Source organism: Drosophila willistoni (assembly GCF_018902025.1).
Source record: "Drosophila willistoni isolate 14030-0811.24 chromosome XR unlocalized genomic scaffold, UCI_dwil_1.1 Seg143, whole genome shotgun sequence".
NCBI lineage: Eukaryota > Metazoa > Arthropoda > Insecta > Diptera > Drosophilidae > Drosophila > Drosophila willistoni.
Window position 1 is genome coordinate 4,543,596 of NW_025814056.1, and position 21,310 is coordinate 4,564,905.

The 21,310-nt window shown below is 33.7% G+C and overlaps 1 protein-coding gene across 1 annotated transcript in view; it reads right to left on the bottom strand.

The window, feature by feature from the left end:
- Positions 1 to 20,625, bottom strand: part of LOC6645528 (nuclear hormone receptor FTZ-F1) — a 63,702-nt gene extending 43,077 nt beyond the window's left edge. Inside the window, exons 1-2 of the mRNA XM_023177348.2 lie at positions 20,396 to 20,625; positions 16,331 to 17,754 (exon numbers count right to left, since the gene is read on the bottom strand). Coding sequence (XP_023033116.1) covers positions 16,331 to 17,621 — 1,291 coding nt within the window. The 5' untranslated portion in view covers positions 17,622 to 17,754; positions 20,396 to 20,625. The remainder of the gene's footprint in view (positions 1 to 16,330; positions 17,755 to 20,395) is intronic.
- Positions 20,626 to 21,310: the final 685 nt, after the last annotated feature.

Here is a 21,310-nt window from a genome sequence, read left to right on the forward strand (position 1 = left end):
TTTTCCCTTGTTTTTGTTAATAATACGTATTAAAGAAACAACAAAAACAAAACGATTAGTTGTACTAGGGATTTTTGTTTTTTGTTTTATTGTCTTTTGATAAGCACAGCCCCGAAAGGTGAGCAAAAGGCAACAAAATATTCCAAAATGAGTCACATCGAATTGGCTATACTCTTTTTAAAGTCTTTAAAAATAGTAAATTAAAGGTGAATGCAAATCAAGCAGAGAAACATCAAATCGGGAATATCAATCCAATGAATAGAAATAACCTTTTAAATTGTAAACTATCTAAATAGTTGTGATTCCCAACTTGTTTTGGCATTGGAGTAAGGTAAGAACAATTACAATACTTGATGAGAGAACTTCCCTTGTTTGTTTCTTACAATAATTGCTTTAGAGCCAAATTCAACTTATGATCTGATTATGTCACTTTAATAGAAGACTGCAGTCCTCGGTAGATGAGTTATCTAAGTGGCCCAGTCATTTAGTCAACTGAACAACGAGGATCCGGGTTCGAATCCCACGCTAGTCTATGGATGTAGATTTCGTATAAGCCGAAGGTCTTAGATGGCAGTGCTTGTAAAATATAGTTACGATTGATAGTTTGTAGCTATATCCTATACTTTAATAATAATAGAAGACATTTTTGAATTATTTTCTAACTTTAAGCGATTTAAATTCTAAGCCAATGACCATTAGATCACTAGATTTAAAACTTAAATGACTTTTTTTTTGTATTAGACAATTAAATATTTTCAGAATTTTTTAAAATAGTTTCAGCACTTGAAAATAGAATGATAACACCATGCAAACCTGGAAAAACGATTTGAATTTTTTAATATTTTACTAAAATAAAACAAAATGCTAAAACGAACTATTTAAATAAATACGTAATACCTTAAATAATCACTAAAGCTATAAATAAACAGTTACAAAGTGAAAAGATCTCACAAGGAATTCAAATTTATTATATGCTAAAATTAATTAAATTTTCAAAAATGTAAAAAGATAAAAACATTTGGATCCCTCAAGCTCTCCAGCCACAAGAGTCTTTAACTCGTTTATAAACATAAAATAATCTACAACCAGAAGGAGAAAACAGTTATTACTTTCTAATGCGAATTCGAATTCTTTAACTGACAGTTTAACATTTTATTTTTGCCCTTTATTACAAAGCAAATTAAATCAAACTACAGTCAAATTCCAATAATTTTTCACTCCAAAATGGATTATACTCCAAATTTATCAATAAGTTTTCTAGTTTAAAGTTGTTTTTCGCTACTTTTTTATTTATTTTTATTTATTATTAATTATTATAAAAACTAATATAATGACCAATGGGTAAAGAGTGCTAGCTCTTTTTTAAGAACCAACAAACAGAACTCAGAATTAAAAAAAAATTCCCTTAAAAATTGTTTCACCCACAAAATGCTTAATAATAAGATCCACGTAAAAGTAATTTTCAAACCTATTGTTGGCATTGATATACCCGTTTTTCTTAAGCTAGAGCATTAGTACAATTTTTTTTTTGTTTTCTTAAACACGTAAATATAAATGTATGACAAAAATTACTCATACGCAGCATTGTACAAATTTTGCATGGGTTTAGGTTAGCTAGTTGGCTGCCGTTGCCGTTGACGCTGCTGCTGCTGCTGCTGCCGTTGCTCTTGTCGCAATAATTAGTTGGGAAATTTAGATCATGGCAGCCATATAACATTGTAATAATTGCCAGCCAGTCAGTCAGTCAGTCAGTCAAAAAAAAAAAAAAAAAGAAAAAAAACTACAAAATATATAGAAGCAGAAACAGACATTGAAACCATGCCCTCTCTCCCTTCCTATCTCCCTCCCTCAATACCACATTATATTACACGCCCCTTCTCCCCCTTTTTCGTCACTTCTTCTTGCTTGGTTCCTCTCCTTAGCCGACAACATTATTCATATATATATATATTTATATTATATATATTTGTTGTTGCTTTTCACGTGCACTTACATAATCGTTTTAAATGTTTGCTTGTGTGTGTGTGTGTCTCTGTGGTGTGTGTACGTACATATCGCACACAAATTGCGTAAATTTTTTTTTTCGTTTTTTTTTTTCTTCTTTCTGGTGCGTTCATTTTTGAAATCAATTTTTATTTTATCTTTCAAGGGGCGGGGGGGAGAGGCCTAAGGAAAAGCAATAGCAGGGTAAAAGGGGAGGTGGGTGGGGACTATGTTGTAAAAGATTTTTGGCACTCAATTTGTTTATTGTGCAAATGCGTTTTCTCTGTTGTTGTTGTTGTTGATGTTTCTTTATTTTAAATTGTATGTGAATAATATGAGGATGGATAGGAATGGAAATGGGTATGGACATGGAGGCGGGGGGCGATGCGAACCCGCGTTCGATTTCATGATAATTTTCATACGGATTAAACTGGAAAATTGAAAATTATGCAACGATAAAAAAAAGAATACAAGAATTGAATAAACTGGGCAAGAGTTAAAGTCAAAGTCCAAGATTATGATGCATAAAACATAATTTTAAGGCAATTCTCCTCAGTATTCTTATAATTTGATATGTTTTTCTTTCTTTTTATTTCGCTTCCCTCTCTAAGGACCAACTAGTTACTTCTCTGTTGCCTTCTCTTTGTCATTACACTGACAACAGGTTGAAATGAAATTTTTGAAAAAGCTATTGATTAGCTTAAACCAGAGGGCCGGGGCTAACTTCGACCCTTGCAACTGTTTTGGTAACTTTTTGCTTACATATAGCCATCAAAGTGGAAAAACTTGTGCGTTTTAGCTAAAAAGGCTAATGTTTGCGAAAGAACGGCCGTTCTTCTTACAATCTTAGCGTAGGAAATTACGAACAAATTGATCGAAGTCACTGTTTTCCACCAACCGTTCAAATGATCCTTCCGTGCCTCTTTGAAAGATTTACAAATAAATAAAATGAAACAGATCATGTCCTCTTCTATCTCAATATATGTATACAATTATGCAGTACGTCCTAACAAAATACAGATAATAGAAATTTAGAAAGTTTTCTCGTTTTTGGAAAGTTTAAGAAATCATTTTAAGGAACTAGCACACACAAAGTAAAAAAAAAATAGAGTATACGCAATGTACCAAACATTTCTTTGGAAAAATAGTAATTTTCTAGCAAAAATTTACCTTTTCGATTTCTCTCTTTTTTACTTATGAATAAGTCATACAAAATCAAAAACTAAATATTTCGAAATGAAAATAAAAATTTCTTTCAGTGTTTTGTTTTAATTTGGTAAATTCGTCCATTGGAAGTGGAGAGTTTTTTATAACATCCTTTTTTTTAAGGTATAGGCAAAACTTTTTGACTAAATACTTTATCTAGAAACGACGATACATATGTACATGGGTAACTTTTGATAACAAAAACAAGAAACAAAAGTCAACAATAGTTGAATAGTAACAAATTGGGCAATGAAAACATGTCAGATGTTTGGAATTCATTAAGGATTTTGGAAATATATAAATTTTGGGACCTCATGAAATGTAAAAATGCATGTAAAAATCAGAAAAGGTTCCAATACAACACCAACTACATAAAATATATGCATATTAATATATATTTTGAAGTAAGTTTAGCTTTAATTTTATTATATTTTGTATTTTTAATTGGAAGATATTATACATTTATCATTTTGAATCATTTTTGAATTAAACATATCAAAATTTTAATAATTATTAGATTAGATTCATAATTTTCTGTGGTTATTTGCTAAAAATAATAATATTAAGTTCTAGTCTATTTAAGTAATCATACAAACTTTTTTATAAAAAAAAAAAAAAATTGGTAAAGTTATGCATAAATATTTATATATCCATATGTACTCATGCCAGAACCTTTTTTGTATTGTCCTTGTTGTTTTTTATGCCAAGATGACGAGTATAAACAAAGTCATCAATTATTATAAATAAACTCTACCAATTTCACCCGAAAAAAACTTGGACCTGCCTTAACAATTTCAATCAGAAAAAAAAAACCGAAATGTAAATAAAATATAAAAAAGAAATATCAACAAAAACACGAGAGAATGTGACAACAAAAAAAAAAATACAAAAAAAATTAAATAAAACAGGAATGCAATTTCAGCAATATTTTCCCTGTAATGGAACAAGCAAATTAAAGTCTGTGGGCGATAAGGTGGGTAATAAATGGCAGCTCCCGCCGCTCTCCCGCCCACACTCGTCTCTGTTGCTGCTGCTGCTGTTGCCTGATGGGCGGGCAACTCTCATTGAAAAGTTATCAGCCAGGCATCAGCATGCGTGACGCAGCAGCAGAGCAGCTGCGTCGCTGGTGGCGTCGTTCTATTTACCTAAACTGCACACACACAAGTTGTTCTTGTTTTGCTTGTTTTGGGCGACAAACTGACAACGACGACGACAACGACAGAAGCTTTAGCGCAGAAAAAAGCTCACATTAGGCTGTTATTTTTTTTGCCGTTGTTGTTGCTGTTGTTTATTGCTGTTGTTGTTGTTGTTGCTGTATCTGTTTCCTTGTAGTTTGCATTTACGCTTGCACACAGAGCTTTTTTTTCTGTATCTTTATTTACTTTACGCTATTATCTTTTTGCCCAAACAGAGAGAGAGAGGAAGAGAGAGAAAGAGAAAGAGAGCGACGACGAGAGAGCAAAAACGAGAGGATCGTTTCTGCTGCTGTTATTTGCTTTTGCAGCGCAACGGGCGGCAATGTGGCGCCTCAACTATGCACGCGCGAAACTCTTATAGACACACAGATACACTCACACACACACACACACACACACATACACATACACATACATATGCATAAGCTGCAAAAGCTCTCACATAAAACGTAATGAAGTAAGGGTAAGTTATTGCTTCGACTACATTATACCATGCACCGAAACAAATAACTATCTTTCTTCTCACTGGCCATCTCGTTCGCTCTTATAGGCACTTAAGCGCTTCCAACGACCAACTTGGCCCCTTTCATTTTACGTTTATAGGCATAACTCGGCTATCTTTAGTCGATGTTTTATGAATTTTTGATATATTCCGTTAGATATCAATAAGAAAGTTTAAGGTTCGAATTTTGCTGATCAGACTTTTTTATTGAAAGAAGGAATCTTACTTTTTTACATTACGAAGGCGTTGCATTGATAGAAAAGATCTCAGTTTCTAGATCGACACATCTGCTAATGCAAATTGAGAACATTTATATTTTATCGAGTCTTATTGCCTGTTACATGTAATTGGGCGACATTAATATATCTTTTCTCTAGGGTATTGCATGGTATAAAAAGCTTTCAATGCGTGAGGGTTTTCTAGTTAGTTGTGTGTGCTCAAGTGTGTTTGTGTTTGTTAAAATGTGTGTGTGTGTGTGTGTGTGTGTGTGGGTTGATGGGTGCAAAACATTTTTAACTCTTTTTTATAGGCCCATTTGTACAGATATATATATATATATATATATTATTGTATTTGTATAGGTGTATATGGAAGGCAGAAAATTCTAGTTCGACTTTGACGATTATTGAATCAGCTACAGAACTGTAAAAATATAAAAGAAAAGCTTTTATTTAAATTGATCTTTCCAATTCCTTAATGACTCGAAACAAATTTTAATGGCTCTTGAAAAATCTGTAAAGGTTTTAACCCAGAAGACTGACATTTGATGCAGTTGCAAAAGTGTCAACCGTGACTACTCGGAATGCATATCATCATTTAGGTACATAGATAAGGCGATACTTATATAAATTCTTTTTAAAATTAAAACAAATCTATTAGATACATACATACAAATGATGGTAACAAGAACAAAGATTATGGTAATGCAATTGCAGTTAAATTCATGTAATAACTAAAGTCAATAAGTTAAATTGATACATACAGATGTATGTAAGTAGATTAGAGACATTCCTTTGATATGACATTCCTAATATAAATCATAAAACTGATTATATTTCAACATTAAGCTGATTTATCGCCACTTCTTAAGTTAACTATTGTTGGTCAGAGAACAAGTAAATATTATTTATTATTAGCCTCTACATTGGCTTTCAAATCCAAGCCATATTGTGATCTTGACTCATCAAATTATATTGATTTAGATTTGCCAATCAAAATCACAACAATACCCAAACAAATGACTTGTAAAAATATTGGAATTTACTCTATATAGGGATAAAAATTCAGGTTAAGTGAATACTTATTTATATATATTTGTATGTAATTCTCTTCTCTTCACTATCTGAGAGTAGCGGCATTTATTTAGTTGTTATATGTGTACACATGACGTATGCGTAATATAAAACAAAAACATTCTGACATTACGTATACGCCATGAGTGATAAGTGAAAACACACAACCTTATTAGCAGATAAGAAGAAGCGAAGCGAAACGAAATAAAAAAAAAGAGTTTTGACAATTTGTTACAGCGCAAAAAAATAAAAATAAAAACCCACCAAATCAAGCAAAAGAATGAAAAACATCAACAACAAAAAAAAGCTAAACAAAACAAAACAAATCATCAAAACAGAAAAAAAAAACTGGACAAAATAATATAGAAAAAGAATAGAAAACAAAAAAAAAAAAATAAAAACAGACAAATAAAACGTGTTACGTATTGAGCAATTACAAGTTGCAAAAAATCAATTGTTGACTACGACTTTCGTATACCCTTTAGGCATTATATAAAATTTGCTTTAAAGGCAAAGAATCAATCAGCTTGTGAGTCCAGATAGAATCAATCAGTTTTCTCACTTGTTTTTATGATAATGCCATTCTATCTGATTCACATTGATCAATTAAAAAGTACAGCGAGATCTAAGCGAGTTCTTTCCAAGACAAGAGACAAACAGGGTGGTCCGAAAACAAGTAAGTTGTTTAAAATGTTTCCTGTTTACCAATTACATGCTTGGGATCTGGGAATCTACAGCAACTTCTCAACTATATAGAATGTAGAAACAACAGCTTACATAAAGGGACAACACACAACAAGAGATGAAGAGTAGAGCAAAAAGGGAGAGATAAAAAAAAAAAAAAATAAACAAAAAAAAGTATTGTTATAAAAATTAATTAAATTGAATTAAATTAAATGACGCACCAGCTGCTGCGAAACTTTAACTGTCAATAAATCAAACAAATAAACAAGATGCAAAAAGTATATATACAAACATACAAATGTATTTGTATATATACATATATATAAATAATGCATAAATGTAACTAGGTCAGGGTACACACACACATAAGAAGAAAATCAATGTGTACTCTCTCTCTCTCTCTCTCTACTTTTCTCTCTCTCTCTGTTTCCCCATCAATTGTAAAGCTGTCGCTATCTCCGTCTCGTCCATTGGCTGAAAATTGCAATTGCAAATGCAAATGCATAAACAGAATGCAAAAAAAAAAAAAAAAAACAAACCAAAAAAAAAAAAACAAAAAGCGCAAAAAGGAAAAATAAAATTAGTACAAAAGCAACAACAACAACAACTCTCTGCCCAGAAATATGTAGCACAGGGTCAACTGGCGACCCATTAGCACAGTTTTTCCACTCAGAAACTCAGACGAAGAACGAGACAGAGATGGAGACAGATAGAAGGAAAGAGAGAGCGAGCAAGAGACATGTTGGAGACGCCCGCCCCAGACACTGAGACTCATTCTCAATGGCATATTCAATTCGCTTTTGATTCAACTTTAAGGTTAACAGCAATCAAAATGTAATACTATTAAAAATAATAATGCAACATGCTACTACAACAACAACAACCACATAGACTAAACTAAAATGCAAATCATACAAATTGAAATTGCAACAAAAACAAAAAAAAAAAAAACCAACACAAAAATTTAGTTCAAGTTTAAGTTTAATCGATGAGACCAGAGAATTCAATTTAAGTTTATAACGGTTAAACGGTGAATTGATACAAACAATTAATCGATTTAGTAATCGATTTTTAAAGATATAAATCCCAGATATAAATCCCATGGTGATGTATTTTCTTTTTTAATTGCTTAACACTGGGAATTTAGGTTGCAAATGAGAAATTAATCGATTGTCACTGATCACTGATGTACAATCATATGGAACTAACTTCTTCTGCTGAGTAAGACTGAATAATAAGTATATGTAGTAATCCCAAGTTAAACATTTTTCTTCTACTTTAACGAAATGAAATAAAATTTACCAACACTATTCCAAAGGCTGGCACACTTTAGATAACTTTTCCAAATGACAGATGACAAGTATTTTATCTAACCATATGTCGGTTATGAGCTATGGAATATCACAATAAGCAATTATATAACACAGATTGAACCATTATTTTTTTCCTATATTAGAACTTTATCAGTAACTTAAATTATACCTGAAAGTACCAACTAAAAGAAAGGTATAACAATAAGATAATGGTCAATCATATCGATTACCTTATGATGACCTACTATAGCATCATGATTAGGAAGGGAACAAAATATCAATGTACCCTTTTCTTATTGCACAATTCCTAGGATTATAAATTGATAGAATATTTCGTGTCATTGTTTATTTCTTTTACCTTTTATCATTTTCTCATTGAAACAATAGTGATTTTGGTATTTTTGTTTTAAATTAAAAGTTTAACCAATCCAATTAGTCAGCAATTAGCAATTAATTGAAATTAAAATGAGACAACAACAATAATACGACTACAAAATAAAGAGAACTTGAAACAAATAAAAATCCCTCACATTCTATTTATCCTCCAGTTTGGTCATTCACTTTTCTATTTTATTTTAAGTTCTTTTGTTTCAATTCTCACCAAGTTCTTTACTATAACACACAATGGCAAACCGCAAATTTGTAATTGAACACACACCTAGCCATACACACACACACACACATACACATTATTTTGGGTTTAGTCAAGCGATCAGAAATCTTGTAAATGCAATCAAGGATGGAATACTGAATATCAAATTGGTTAAATTCGACCGCCCTTCGCCTTTGGAAAAACGCGTTGAAACGAAACAAATGAACAATAATAATACTTGGCTTCTAATGGAAAGCAATTACCAATCATAAGGTGGAGTAGACGAGGGGCAATCGGTGTGGCTAGTTAGGCTGATAAAAAAAAAAGGGCGGTGGGGCGACGTAGCGTTGAGGCGGCGACGGCAGGGAATCATTCTGACATTTTGTTTGTTTGCAAATTGTTTAACTAAGTGGGCATAGTAATTGGGTTATTAGTCGTCTCTCAACATCAATGACTATGAAGCTAGAACCTTACCGCATTCACTCCACCTTCTCCGCTCCACTCCAACTTCCCATTTTTTCAATCATTTAGCCATCATTTATAGTTTATATAAATTTTTGATCCACAACTGGAACATCTTTTTTATATAGTTATCTTTCAACCTTAATTGACTTTTTAAAAGGCTTGCAATAGATGTTTACTAGCCATTTTCCAATCTAATTGAACAATTTACATAGCTTATGGAACGTTTTTTAAATTTAATCTCCTATTTTTATGGCTAATTGTTCTTAACATTTAATTTCTTATTTTTTACAGACAAATGCTCTTTAAAAACTATTTCCAAGGCTAAAATAAAATACTAAAAAATGCTTTGTAACCTTACATCTTAAAGTCAATAGTGAATTGATAGCATTCAGATTTATTTTTCTTCATAAAAATTTTAGAGATAACTGCAGATAATAAAAAAAATCCCTAATTAATCAATAATAAGTATTACTATAGTAAGAATAAGGTATAGTTAGGTCGTTTTGTGAGTTTGCCAAGCTGAGAAACTATAAAGATAGAATTTCTAACACACAATTTATTTGTAATATTAAGTTAAAGTGAAGTAAATGAAATGAAACATTGACATTCCTCAAAGACTTAAAAAAAATATACATTTGTACATATAGAGCTTTAAAATAAGAGTAAGTAACCTATATTTTTGCACTTTTAAGTTACGATTTAAATATCTGGACCACAGATTAGGATTAACCGCACCATGATCTAATAGAAAAGTGTACTTTGATCTCTGGGTCTCATTTTATCGGTTTATTAAATGTGACAACATAGCACAAGTATGACAGATAAAAGCAGTTTTAATGATTTTTTTGTGTAATTTTTATGTTTTTTGTGTCTGATGCTTTCAATTATATTACTTTTTTTCTTAGATCAACACGTTATGTAAAACAAGTAATCATTTTATTAAACCTACAACCTACAAATTTAGAAATTCACATCCTTTGTGACAAAAAAACACTAGTTTTTAGACTAAAGCCAACTCAGGTTTTTTTTTAGGATTTGTCATTGTTTGAAAGAATTGGCCATAGGTCCAAAATATATATTTTTTTTTATAGCATGCTATTTTATTTAAACTGCATTTAAGTTAATAATAAAACATATTAATAAAAAAGCATGAAATCTTAATTTTCTTTTGTTTTGTCACAATTAATGAACTTCAGGTATTAATTAAGTGAAAACATTTTTAGTGCATACTTTTGGGCGCCTACCAAAAGGACAACCTTTTAAAGATAAGGGCTTTAATTTAGCAGCAAAGCAAAACCAAAATGCGCCATGTAGAAGAATTTCCCAGCCATTTTTAAATACCCGGCCAATGGCAAACGGTTAAAGAAAAAGCAAAACTAAACAACACGAAAATCCCCATTCAAAGTCAAATCAAATCTGGAAAGAAAGTAAAGTAGAAACGAAATACCAACCAGCATGTTATACCATCCTCCCACTCCTACCCCTTACCGATATTAGCGCCCGCATTGGGAAGGTCAGACATAATTTGCATATTTTATTTTTCGAACGACCTTAGAAGCAGAGCGCACAGCAAGGACGGAGACAGGATAATGCAATATACATATATGAATGTGTTGGTCCTTGAGTTGGTTGTAACCTTTAAAACATATAAATTAGAAAAACCTTGCAACACACATGCATACCCACACACACACACACACAGAAAAATCTATAGTCGTCCAATGTCATGCCCCAATTTGCGTCGCTATTGACCTCGTTTGCTATATAAAATGCAACAAGCTGGCTGACTTTGACCCATTTTAAATCCTTTGAGGTGCGCATAGACGACGACGGCAACAGCAACAACAACGGCAACAGCAACAGCAGCGACGCTTCGTTGCAATCTATGTCAATGTCAGCCGGCAAAGCGCGACGCTGCTGCAAGTGGGCGGCGGCGGCAAATAAAATCAACTGAGGCAGAACACACACTCACACACACACACACACACAAATAGAGAGAGAGAGAGAGAGAGAGAGAGAAGGAGAGTAAGTGAGTTAGCAATCAAGAAAGAGAGAGAGAGAGAGAACTTGTCTCGCTTGTGTTGATGCACACAATGACCTTCAAATTTCTATGCAATTTCGCTTTTTTTTTTGTTTTTTGCTTTTGCTGTTGTTGTTTTTGTTTTTGTTCGTTGTTGTATACGCCATCCTTGTGCCCAATCTCCAATATTAGAAAACGAGCAGCAACGGCAGCGGCAACTGCAACAACAACAACTGCAACATCAGCCGCGGCAACATGAGCTCTTGACCCAAATTCTAACGCCTAAACGCCAAGACCTTGCTCCATATTTCTTGCCTCTTTCGAAGGATGAATGTAACTAAGCTGCACTTTTAGGTATGCACACACACACACACACATACAGAGAGCTATACCACATAATTGAAGTGTTGCATTGAAGGTTGCACATAAAATATATCTACTTAAAAACAGCAGCAACAAAATAACAAACAGGGCGGAGAACGAGGAGGAGGGTTGTGGGTGACGTTGTGGGGACTGCTAACTGACATTGCTGAATGTCAGCAAATTTTTTAGTGTATGTATGTGTGTGTGTGTGTGTGTGTGTCTGTGTATGTTTATGTGTGTTTTTTAAGTTTCTTTTTTATTTTTGTGTATTTTATTTTTGCATATATGACTCAGCAATATGTGGAACTGCAACTGCAACTACATCATCAACAACATCATGATCTATCTGTCTGTTCTGTTCTGTTGATTATTGCCTGCCTGGCCCGCTGCTTGACAGACAAACAAATTGACTGACTGACTGACTGACAGACTGACGGACGAACAGACAGACATCATGTGTTTTAGTTTTTTTTCTTACTGTTTTACTTTTGTATACTCTAAGAGTTTGTCAAATCACTTAACATTCTTAGCCATAAAACAGAATTTCTTACAAGTTTATTGTTACAAAAGTTGCTGTTTTTCAATTATCGATAACGATTATTACCAAAAAACAAAAACTGAAAAAAACTATTTTACTTTCTATATAGATTACAAATTGTTATATTTTGTCTTTGTATTTTTTTGCACAAAATATGTATAATTTAGTTGTTTAAGATCCATCCAAATTTGTTGAACTTATAAATTATTAATAGGTGAGGGAGGAGAGGAAGGAATAGAATATATATAGACATAAAATCAAAAAGGATACAGAGCACGGGAAGATGACTCCGATGGGTGTCTTTTAACTAAAGTGGCTGGAGTGACAGACATTGTTGCGTTGACAGTGCGGAACTATCTACTATTGTTTTCAGCTACTATGGAATCCATCAGAGGATCACTCAATTCGGGTCTCTGGGCGATTTTCTGAAACTTTCTCTTGATATTTCTGATAAATGGAACGCAGCAATCAGTCGAGCAATTGGCCGCAAATTTGTGGCCGTATAGCGTGAATAATGGACCAATGTGGGGATCCAGTGTGTGTCATTAGCCCCACTCTGAAATGATAATTACCATTCAACAAGTTGAGCGACAAGAACAAAGATCCAGCGGCAATCTCAAAGGGCTTATAGCTGGCCAATTCATAATTGACCATGGATAATTCCACAAAATATTTCGACATGGCATGATGTTCATCTTCTGCCCCAGCGCCCTTTGAGTAACGTCTCAGGAAATGTATGGGCAAAGGACGCGATAAATTGCAATCGATTGCCTTTAAGATTTGCAGCTCCATTACGCGTATTTGCCAAAGTTATATTTATTTATTTGGCAAAGTTCTCTTTGTCATTAGCATCAATATCCTCAACGCTTGCTGGACAAGGACAGAGTGGCTGAGATGGAGTTGCTGCTGGTGCTGCCTGTGGTCTGAGCTGAGGATAGCTGCGTCTTTGGCAGACGGTTAAGTGTCAACGCTGAGACAGCAGCAGAAGTGCTCTCCTTCTTAACCATTTCCTTTTTAATGACCTAATTTTTAACCAATGCTGTTGTAGCCGACTTCTTCTTAATAGCAGCCACACCCATGGCAGGTTTACCCAATGCCACACGCAATTTGCTCAATGATTTCAATGACAAATTTCTATCCTCTCGTTGCAATGTGGTCGTCTTGGTGGTGGTAACACCAGTTAACTGCTCATTAGATCCACCCGTTCGGAACGAGGAGGAGGAGGTAGACGCCGTCTTGACCTTCGAGCTGGCAATGTTAATTTGTGATCTGGTAGCAGCTCCAACATTACGCAGGAATTTGCCAGCAATTGGAGCGGCTGGTCAAGGGCTGTTTCTTCCAGTGGGTGTCTACGCGGGGCTTAGCATTCCGCACAGCATTCGTCAATTTTACATCTTTCAATTCTATCATGTCATGGTTTTCACCTGAACGGGATGAATATTCTCCGTTGCATTCTCATCCATAAGGATTTTCAATGTCGTGCCCACCATTTTCTTTGTTTGAAAAATTTAAAAACTTCGGTTGAACAACTTAAAATATTTGAAATTAATTTTTCATTTTTTTTTTCAAAGCTTCTGTTTTGATTTAAAAGCAGGCGCTATGTGATAATATACGAAAATATATTATTTATTTCTTTAAGTAAAGTTAAGTTTGAAAATTAAAAAGGAATTGTAATTGATTTATCTTTATATACAACTGAAGAGAAATATATATTTCTTTTCTTTTTTTTGCGTTCAAATTTGTACTTTTGGTAAATATAAACCACAAATTTAAGGTTTCAAGTTTATCGAACGATATCAATATATGTATATGACGATATGTTAAAAAAAATATCAAAGAAGCTAACTTCGGCTATGCCGAAGTTTATATACCCTTGCAGTATACTTGGCAATAATATTTTTCCTTTTTGAAATTTCTTTCCCTGCAACTCAATTCATCAATACACAAACAAAATATTATTTCTTTTTTTACCACAAGTTTTTCTTCTTCCATCATTTTCTAAGCAAAGCACGGCACGCATACACATACAGTTCATGTAGCGTTGCGTCTGTGTGTGTATGCGTGTGCTCTGTTGATTTGATGATGGCAGTAGTAGGCAGCAAGCAGCGCTGCCGGCAGCGTTTGAACCGATTTATATTGACTGTAACTTGTGTTCTATTTATCGGATCAGATTCAAATTTTGGGATCTGAGATTTTATATCTATTACTATCATATTGGTAAATTTCATGGGGATACTCCAATTTTTGCAAAAATGTTTCTTCTAGAGCTATATGATATAGTGGTCCGATCCCAAAGATTTTCATACTTTATCTCACCCGGGTAAAAAAAAGTGCCCAAAAAAAATTTCATCCCGATAGCTCTTAAGATGGCTGAGTAAAACGCGTACGCACCGACGGACAGACGGACAGACGGTCAGACGGACAAACGGACAGACGGACATGGCTATATCGACTTAGCTTCTCATGCTGATCAAGAATATATATACTTTATGGGGTCGGAAACGTCTCCTTCTGTGCGTTACAAACATCTGACCAATTTTATAATACCCTCTGCAAGGGTATAAAAAATGTGGTTTTTGTATTTTCTGCACTATACATTGTTTATTGAAACCAATAATTTAAAGTTACAAATTTATCCATAACGATTATTTCGAAATCGAAAATAATTTCGATTTTCGGTAAAAACCAAATGGGAGATTAAAATTTTAAAAACCTTTTTCTTTTTCTTTTTTCGATTGTAGATTTTTTCAGACTAAAAATGGCATTTTTTTAATTATCGATAACGATTATTAGCAAGATATATATTTTCAACGCTTCATTTAAATCATAAATTTCATTTTATGATTGAAAAATGTTTTTTTTATTTTATCATTCGAATAGAAAAGTGTATATAATTTGTCGATTTGGTAAATGCAACTATGCACATATAGTTTCTTGTTCATTTAGCATGCCAAAAGAGACAGATAGATAGAACCTCCCCGAAAGTAGGTTAGTTGAATTTTTTGTTGTTTCGTTTTGGTTTTTTTTGTTTTTGTTCTCCTCTTTTTTTATGTGTTTGCTTTTTTATAGACATTTTAAATGGATTTTTATGGCTGCATCCGATGACGACGACTACGACGACGACGCCGACGACATGTGCCTCATGTACAGAATATGTACAGAAAAACTAAAGAGGAATACACTATTAAGTGGTGATGATGGTGGGTGGATAGGTGGAGGAAAGGGCACAAGGGGCTAGGGATAAGAGTGATGCCGATGATTTTCTTTATATCGAGGAGAGAACCGAGTTGATTGGAAGTATGTGTGTGTGCGAGATGCACTTAGCAATGCACTTGGCGCTTGCAACGATTGAAGACGATCGAGAACCATGAACAAGACAACAATTTGATGTCTAGCAAATGTAAATAATGCTTTAATTATAGATCAAATATTTATATAGATGACAAATTTATTATCATCATTCGAATTGTGTTATTGACTCGAATGACAAAACGGAAAAAAATTGAGCTAAATGGGACAAAAAATAGAGAGTTTCAAGTTTCTTGGACCTGCCCTATCATAAAGTAATTATTTGTTTATCTTTTTTAAATTGAACCAATATAATTAAATGGCCTGGTAATTCAATGTAAAACCAATGTAAAGAAACGTTGAAGTAATTATTTACGAGCTTTAAAACTTAAATAGCCTTATCGATTATTTCGATAGATACCACAAATCAGTGGCAATCGATAAGTAATTGTTTCGATTTCGTTTTTCACGACATGAGAAAAAATATGTCTGTATTTTATATGTGTCCATTGCTTTATTTAATGTTTTTCATAGCACAACTTTCATTTATAACTCCGTTTGAGTTGGTATTATTTTTATTTTAATAAATAAATTTTCATTTGACACCCGTTCGACATTTCGTTCCTTTGATTTTCCACAAAAACCGCTGCTTTTATTTATTTTTTTTATGTTTTATTTATTTTTTTGATGATTTATTTTTTCATTTGATTTCTTTTAATTTCACCTTTGAAATATCACAGCTTTGTTGTTTTAGTTTTAATTTTTCTGGCGTTTTGGTAATTGGTAAAGTCGTCGTATTTTATATTTATTTTTGTTTTAATTTTTAAGAAACAACAATTCAATCAATTCAATCCAAAAAAAAAATGTATAAAAATTGCGATTACTTACCTCCTTGATCATCGATTTCCAAGCCGAATTCATCTTCCGACATGGATTCCTCATCAGAGCTAAGATTAGAGCCCGAACCACCGCCAGAACCACCGCCAATGCTATGTGAACCACTTTGTGGCAGTTGTTGTGATGATGTTGCTCCTGCTTCTGATGTTGTTGTTGTTGTGGTTGCTGTGGCAATTGCAATTGGTGTTGTGGGTCTTGTTTTTCCTGCTGCTGAGGGGGCAGCAGCAACAGGACATGAACTGGCTGCCAATTCCTCAATGCTGTGTAATGAGCAACGCATTTGTTGATTTTGATTTCTATTCATATTATTGTTGGCAGTGTTGGTTGTTGTTGTTGATGGTAAAGATGTTGCTAATGGTGGGGGTGGTTGCGGTGGTGCTTCTGCTGATCCTCCTGTTGCATTTATTGTTATTGCTGTTGTTGTTGTTATTTGATTATCATCTTTTGGCGGCTCAAAATCTAATAACTGCGCTGTTGTTGATGTTAGAAAATTTGTATTTGTATGCACCACTTCCATGGGTTTCAATTGATGATATTCTATTGATGGTCCTGCAATTGCAATTGTTGATGCCAAAGCAGAAGGAACTTGTTGTTGTTGTTGTTGTTGTTGCTGTTGGTGATGCTGTTGCTGTTGTTGCAATTGTTGCTTTTGTATTAGAGCTGGATCAATGCCAGTTAAAGCCTCACTCGTTGATGATTGTGTTGGTTGACGTGTTTGTGGAAATATAAGATTGGCAAATGAAGGCATTGGAACTGATTCCAATATAATAGCTGAACCACTAGTAGTAGATCCCACTCCACCGCCACTTGCACCACCACCACCAGCAGTAACAACAATAGTTGATGAGGTGGCAATTACTTTGTTATCGACATTATTATTATTTGTATTATTATTATTATTATTTAATGACATATTATTATTACTATTACTATGAGGATTTGGACTGGCAAACATTCTTTCACATAGGCCACTTAATGAGATGCCACCATCTTCCAATTGACTCCCATCTATAGAGTTGGAGAAATTTTCGGTTGTTCCATTAACATTATCCTTTTGATGATGTTGTTGTTGTTGTTGCTGCTGCTGATGTTGTTGTTGATGATGTTGATAAAATGGCATTAATGTTGGTGCATTGCCAGCAGCCAACATTTGATCTTTATGATGATGTGGCATCAATTGTTGTTGTTGTTGTTGCTGCTGTTGCTGTTGCTGCTGGGCATAATTACTGGGATTATTGCTGCTGCTACTCTCCGCCAGCAAGGGCACATTAAAGCTATCCATTTTCTATATAGGTTTTTTATTTATTTGTTTGTGTTTTTTTTTTTTTTGTACAATTCGTTGTGATGCGTAGTTTGTAGTTTCCGTAATGGGCAGGTAACTGTAGTAGTTTAGTAATATATCTTTTTGTAAAACTCTGCAAATAAAATTGGATAAGATACAGGGAAAAAAGAAAAAGAAAGAGAGAGAGAATTGAATTAGCAAAAAAAAAGTTGTCATTGAATTGTTAAGGTCAAGTTCTAGGCCATTCAAAGTCAATTTAGCTGCTAGTTGACAGCATCTAGAACAGTAGGTCAAGGTCAAAGATGGCATGGAATCATGTAAACAGGAAACTAAACCAAATTGGGTCAGGGTCAAGCTTAGGTCAAGGTCAACGGTTTTTTTTCTTTTTTTTTAGCTATTACATTACATTTTAACTACAATAGAGCTTTTCTATTGTCAAACAAATACGACTTTATTTATATATATATATATTTTATCTAGCCATTCTCATTATGGGCTTTACCCTACTGGAAATTGTGGAAAACTTTTTAAGGGAGAGTTATTTATTCTAGATGTACATATAAACACACATACCTATGTAAATGCATATGCCATCCATTGAGTAAAATAGGTTTTACAGTGATAACTCCATTATTGTTAGATAAATGTCACAGATCACTTAAATTCTTCCACAAAAATAATAAATTCAAAATCTGTATGAAATTTTTGGAAAAGTTTTGGAATGCAAATTATTGTACATATATTCTGAATTTCGTCTAGTGTAAAGAGATACTAATGATAGACAGATAGTATCTATCAAATATTTGCTTTCAGGAAACATTCATTAAACAACAGTTGAAAATATTAAGGGGGGTTTCTACCTTGTGTTATACAAAAATTCGATTTTTTTTTGTTGCATTTTCGGATAGATATATGTTTCAAGAATACAATGTAAAAATTTCATTTGAAATCTGTAAAATTACGAAAGTTGTCGGCCGTTAAGTAGAGCGGTGTCAAGCGCTCTGTGCCGAAGCGCAAATCTTTAAACGCGTTTTTCTCAAAACTATATTTTTGGAGCTCATGGAAGTCCTACATGGCGCAAAAATTAACCAATCGCTGTGAAATTTTTTACACATGTTCTCAGAAGGTATCCATGGAATAGACTAGAATCATTAAAAAATATTGAAAATTGTTTGTTAAAAAAAATAATTAGTAAAAAAAAAACGTAAAAAATCAATTGTTTTTTTCAAAATCTCATAATTTGTTTATTTTTCAACTTTTTTTTTATTCTAGTCTATTCCATGCGCTAAAGTGTCTAGATTAAGAAAATATTTTCATTTTTGGTTTCAGATTATCTAAAAAAGTCACACAAATTCCGTGAGAGGGAGAAGTCGGCGCCCAGCACCCGCCATTTGTCAGCTTCCCCCTCCCCGCCTTTTCGTGGAATGACCAAAAAAAATTTGTATCTCTACAATAAACTTTGACAAGAAACTGTGAATTCTCCTATCTCTTATGCCTTCCAAAAAAAAAATTACCGAAAAAAAAGCTCAATTTCGGCCCAACAAGGTAGAAACCCCCTTTTTGTACTATTCTATTATTAGTTTATACAGTTGGACCCCGATTATCTGGACTCCCATTAACTGGATACCCCTATTATCCGTGATCAAGTTGAGTTTGTTCCATTGTCCGATTTATATGTAATATAAATGGTCCGAATAATATGTAATTTTAAAGTTAGATTTCGTGAGTTTTACTTGGAACCCCCCTCTCCTCTAACTACAAAGATACACAGGCGGACAAAAATATTGGAACCGTTGGTGTCCACCTAGAGGAGCTTTCACTGTAATAGATGTTTCCTTATTGTATTTTCAAACTATAATTTTAATCCCAAAAATCTTAATTAGTTTGAAAATACAATGAAGAGATCCCTAAATCTCGTATACCTCAATTGAGATTCATTATCATTGAAATATTTTGCTAGAATAAAGAAATGCATACAAAACAATTCTTACCCAGATCTTCCCAACTTAAACTTAACCAAAAAAGCTGTTCGATTAAATTTCGCTCTCTCTCTCTCTCTCTCTCTCTCTCTCTCTCTCTTTCTTTCTCTGTATCTCTCTTTAGATCACTAAAATTTGTGTTCCAATTATCATAGAAGATCTGAACATATCCTGTTTTCTCACATTGCTGAACAATCTGAACGAGTGCCAACTTTTTTCCCCTTTTAACATTTATACGGACATAAATATGTGTGTGTGTGTGTGTGTGTGTGTAAATGTATCTATGTATATGTGTGCCATGATGTTCCAGTATAAAGGGCTGACTGGCTGGGCCTGGCGGGTCATCATTAAATTTACTTCTCTCGAAAACTTTAATTAACTTCATTCAACTTCAATTCCAACCCCAAGGAACAAAGAGAGAGAGAGAGAGAGAGAGCGAGAGATCTTAATGCATAGTGGTCGATTTTTAAAAAGGTTTTTGGCGTAAATCAAATTTGAAGCTCTTTCGTTAGTAATTTTGTTAATATTTTACAATTAAGAAATTATTATAGAAATTGAAATTATTTATTAAAGAATTGCTCATAGTATTTCACCTCTTTAAATTTAAAATGGATCGTAGCATTCAACCGATATCTAGGTTATACCTTTTTTGGCAGTAACTGCTCACTGTGCGACGCTTAAAAGCTCAACCAACTAGACAAAAGACTTGGTTATTGGGATGGCAGCAGAACCAACAGAGAGTGTAAGAGGGGAGGGTGGTGGCTTGGGGGTGAGGATGAGACGCAAGAGTTTTACCTTTCATGCAGTAAGCAGCAGCCAGACGATGTTGTAGTTGTTGCGCATGCGTAGCCGGTGGCAGAATTCCAAGACGAGCTGGAAGTTAATTCTCTTCTCTCTCTCTCTCTCTCTCTCTGTCTGTCTGTCTCTCTTGTACGGTGTACGAAAAACCAGTTGGAAGCGAAAGCAAAAGTGCTATTATGTTGTGGTTGTTGTTTTGTTGATTTTCTTCTTCCAATTTGTTGTTGTTGCTTGTCTCTCCTTATTTTGTTGTGCTTTGCTTAGAATTCGCACAAAAATATATATATGTACAAAAAAAATACAACAAGAATTTTGCGTGTTGTGTTGTTGTTGGTTTTGTTTTTGTTGTGTGATTCATAATGTTGAGATGATCTTGCTCTCTCTCCGTCTCGCTCTCTCAACGACAACGACAACAACACCAACAACGCCTGCAGCAACAGTTTCCGCCTGTGCTAGCAGCTGCGACGACGAAAGCTTTTTCAGCATAATATATTGTTGTTGTTGTACTTGTGTTTTTTTTTGGTTTTTTTTTTTTTGCTTGCTTATTTCCTCTCTCTCTCACTCACTCGCGCGCGCTCTCCTTGTCGTCGTCGTCGTTCCCCGTTCTACACAAACACAGACGCACACACATTGAGACACACAGATATAAACGTTGATGCCGAACGCATTTGCGATTTTTTTTATACTTTATATTTTTTTTTTGTTTTTGTATTTATTATTATTTTGTGTATTCGCTTTTGTGGTGTTCTTTCGCGCACAAACACACACACACACACAACCATATACTTCTATATTTATAGGGGGGGCAAGAAGAAAGAAACAGAAGAGAATTTAACAAAAAATTGATTGCAAATTGTATTTTTTGTACATTTCTGTTTTTTTTTTTTTTATTGTTGTTGCTTGGTTTGTTTC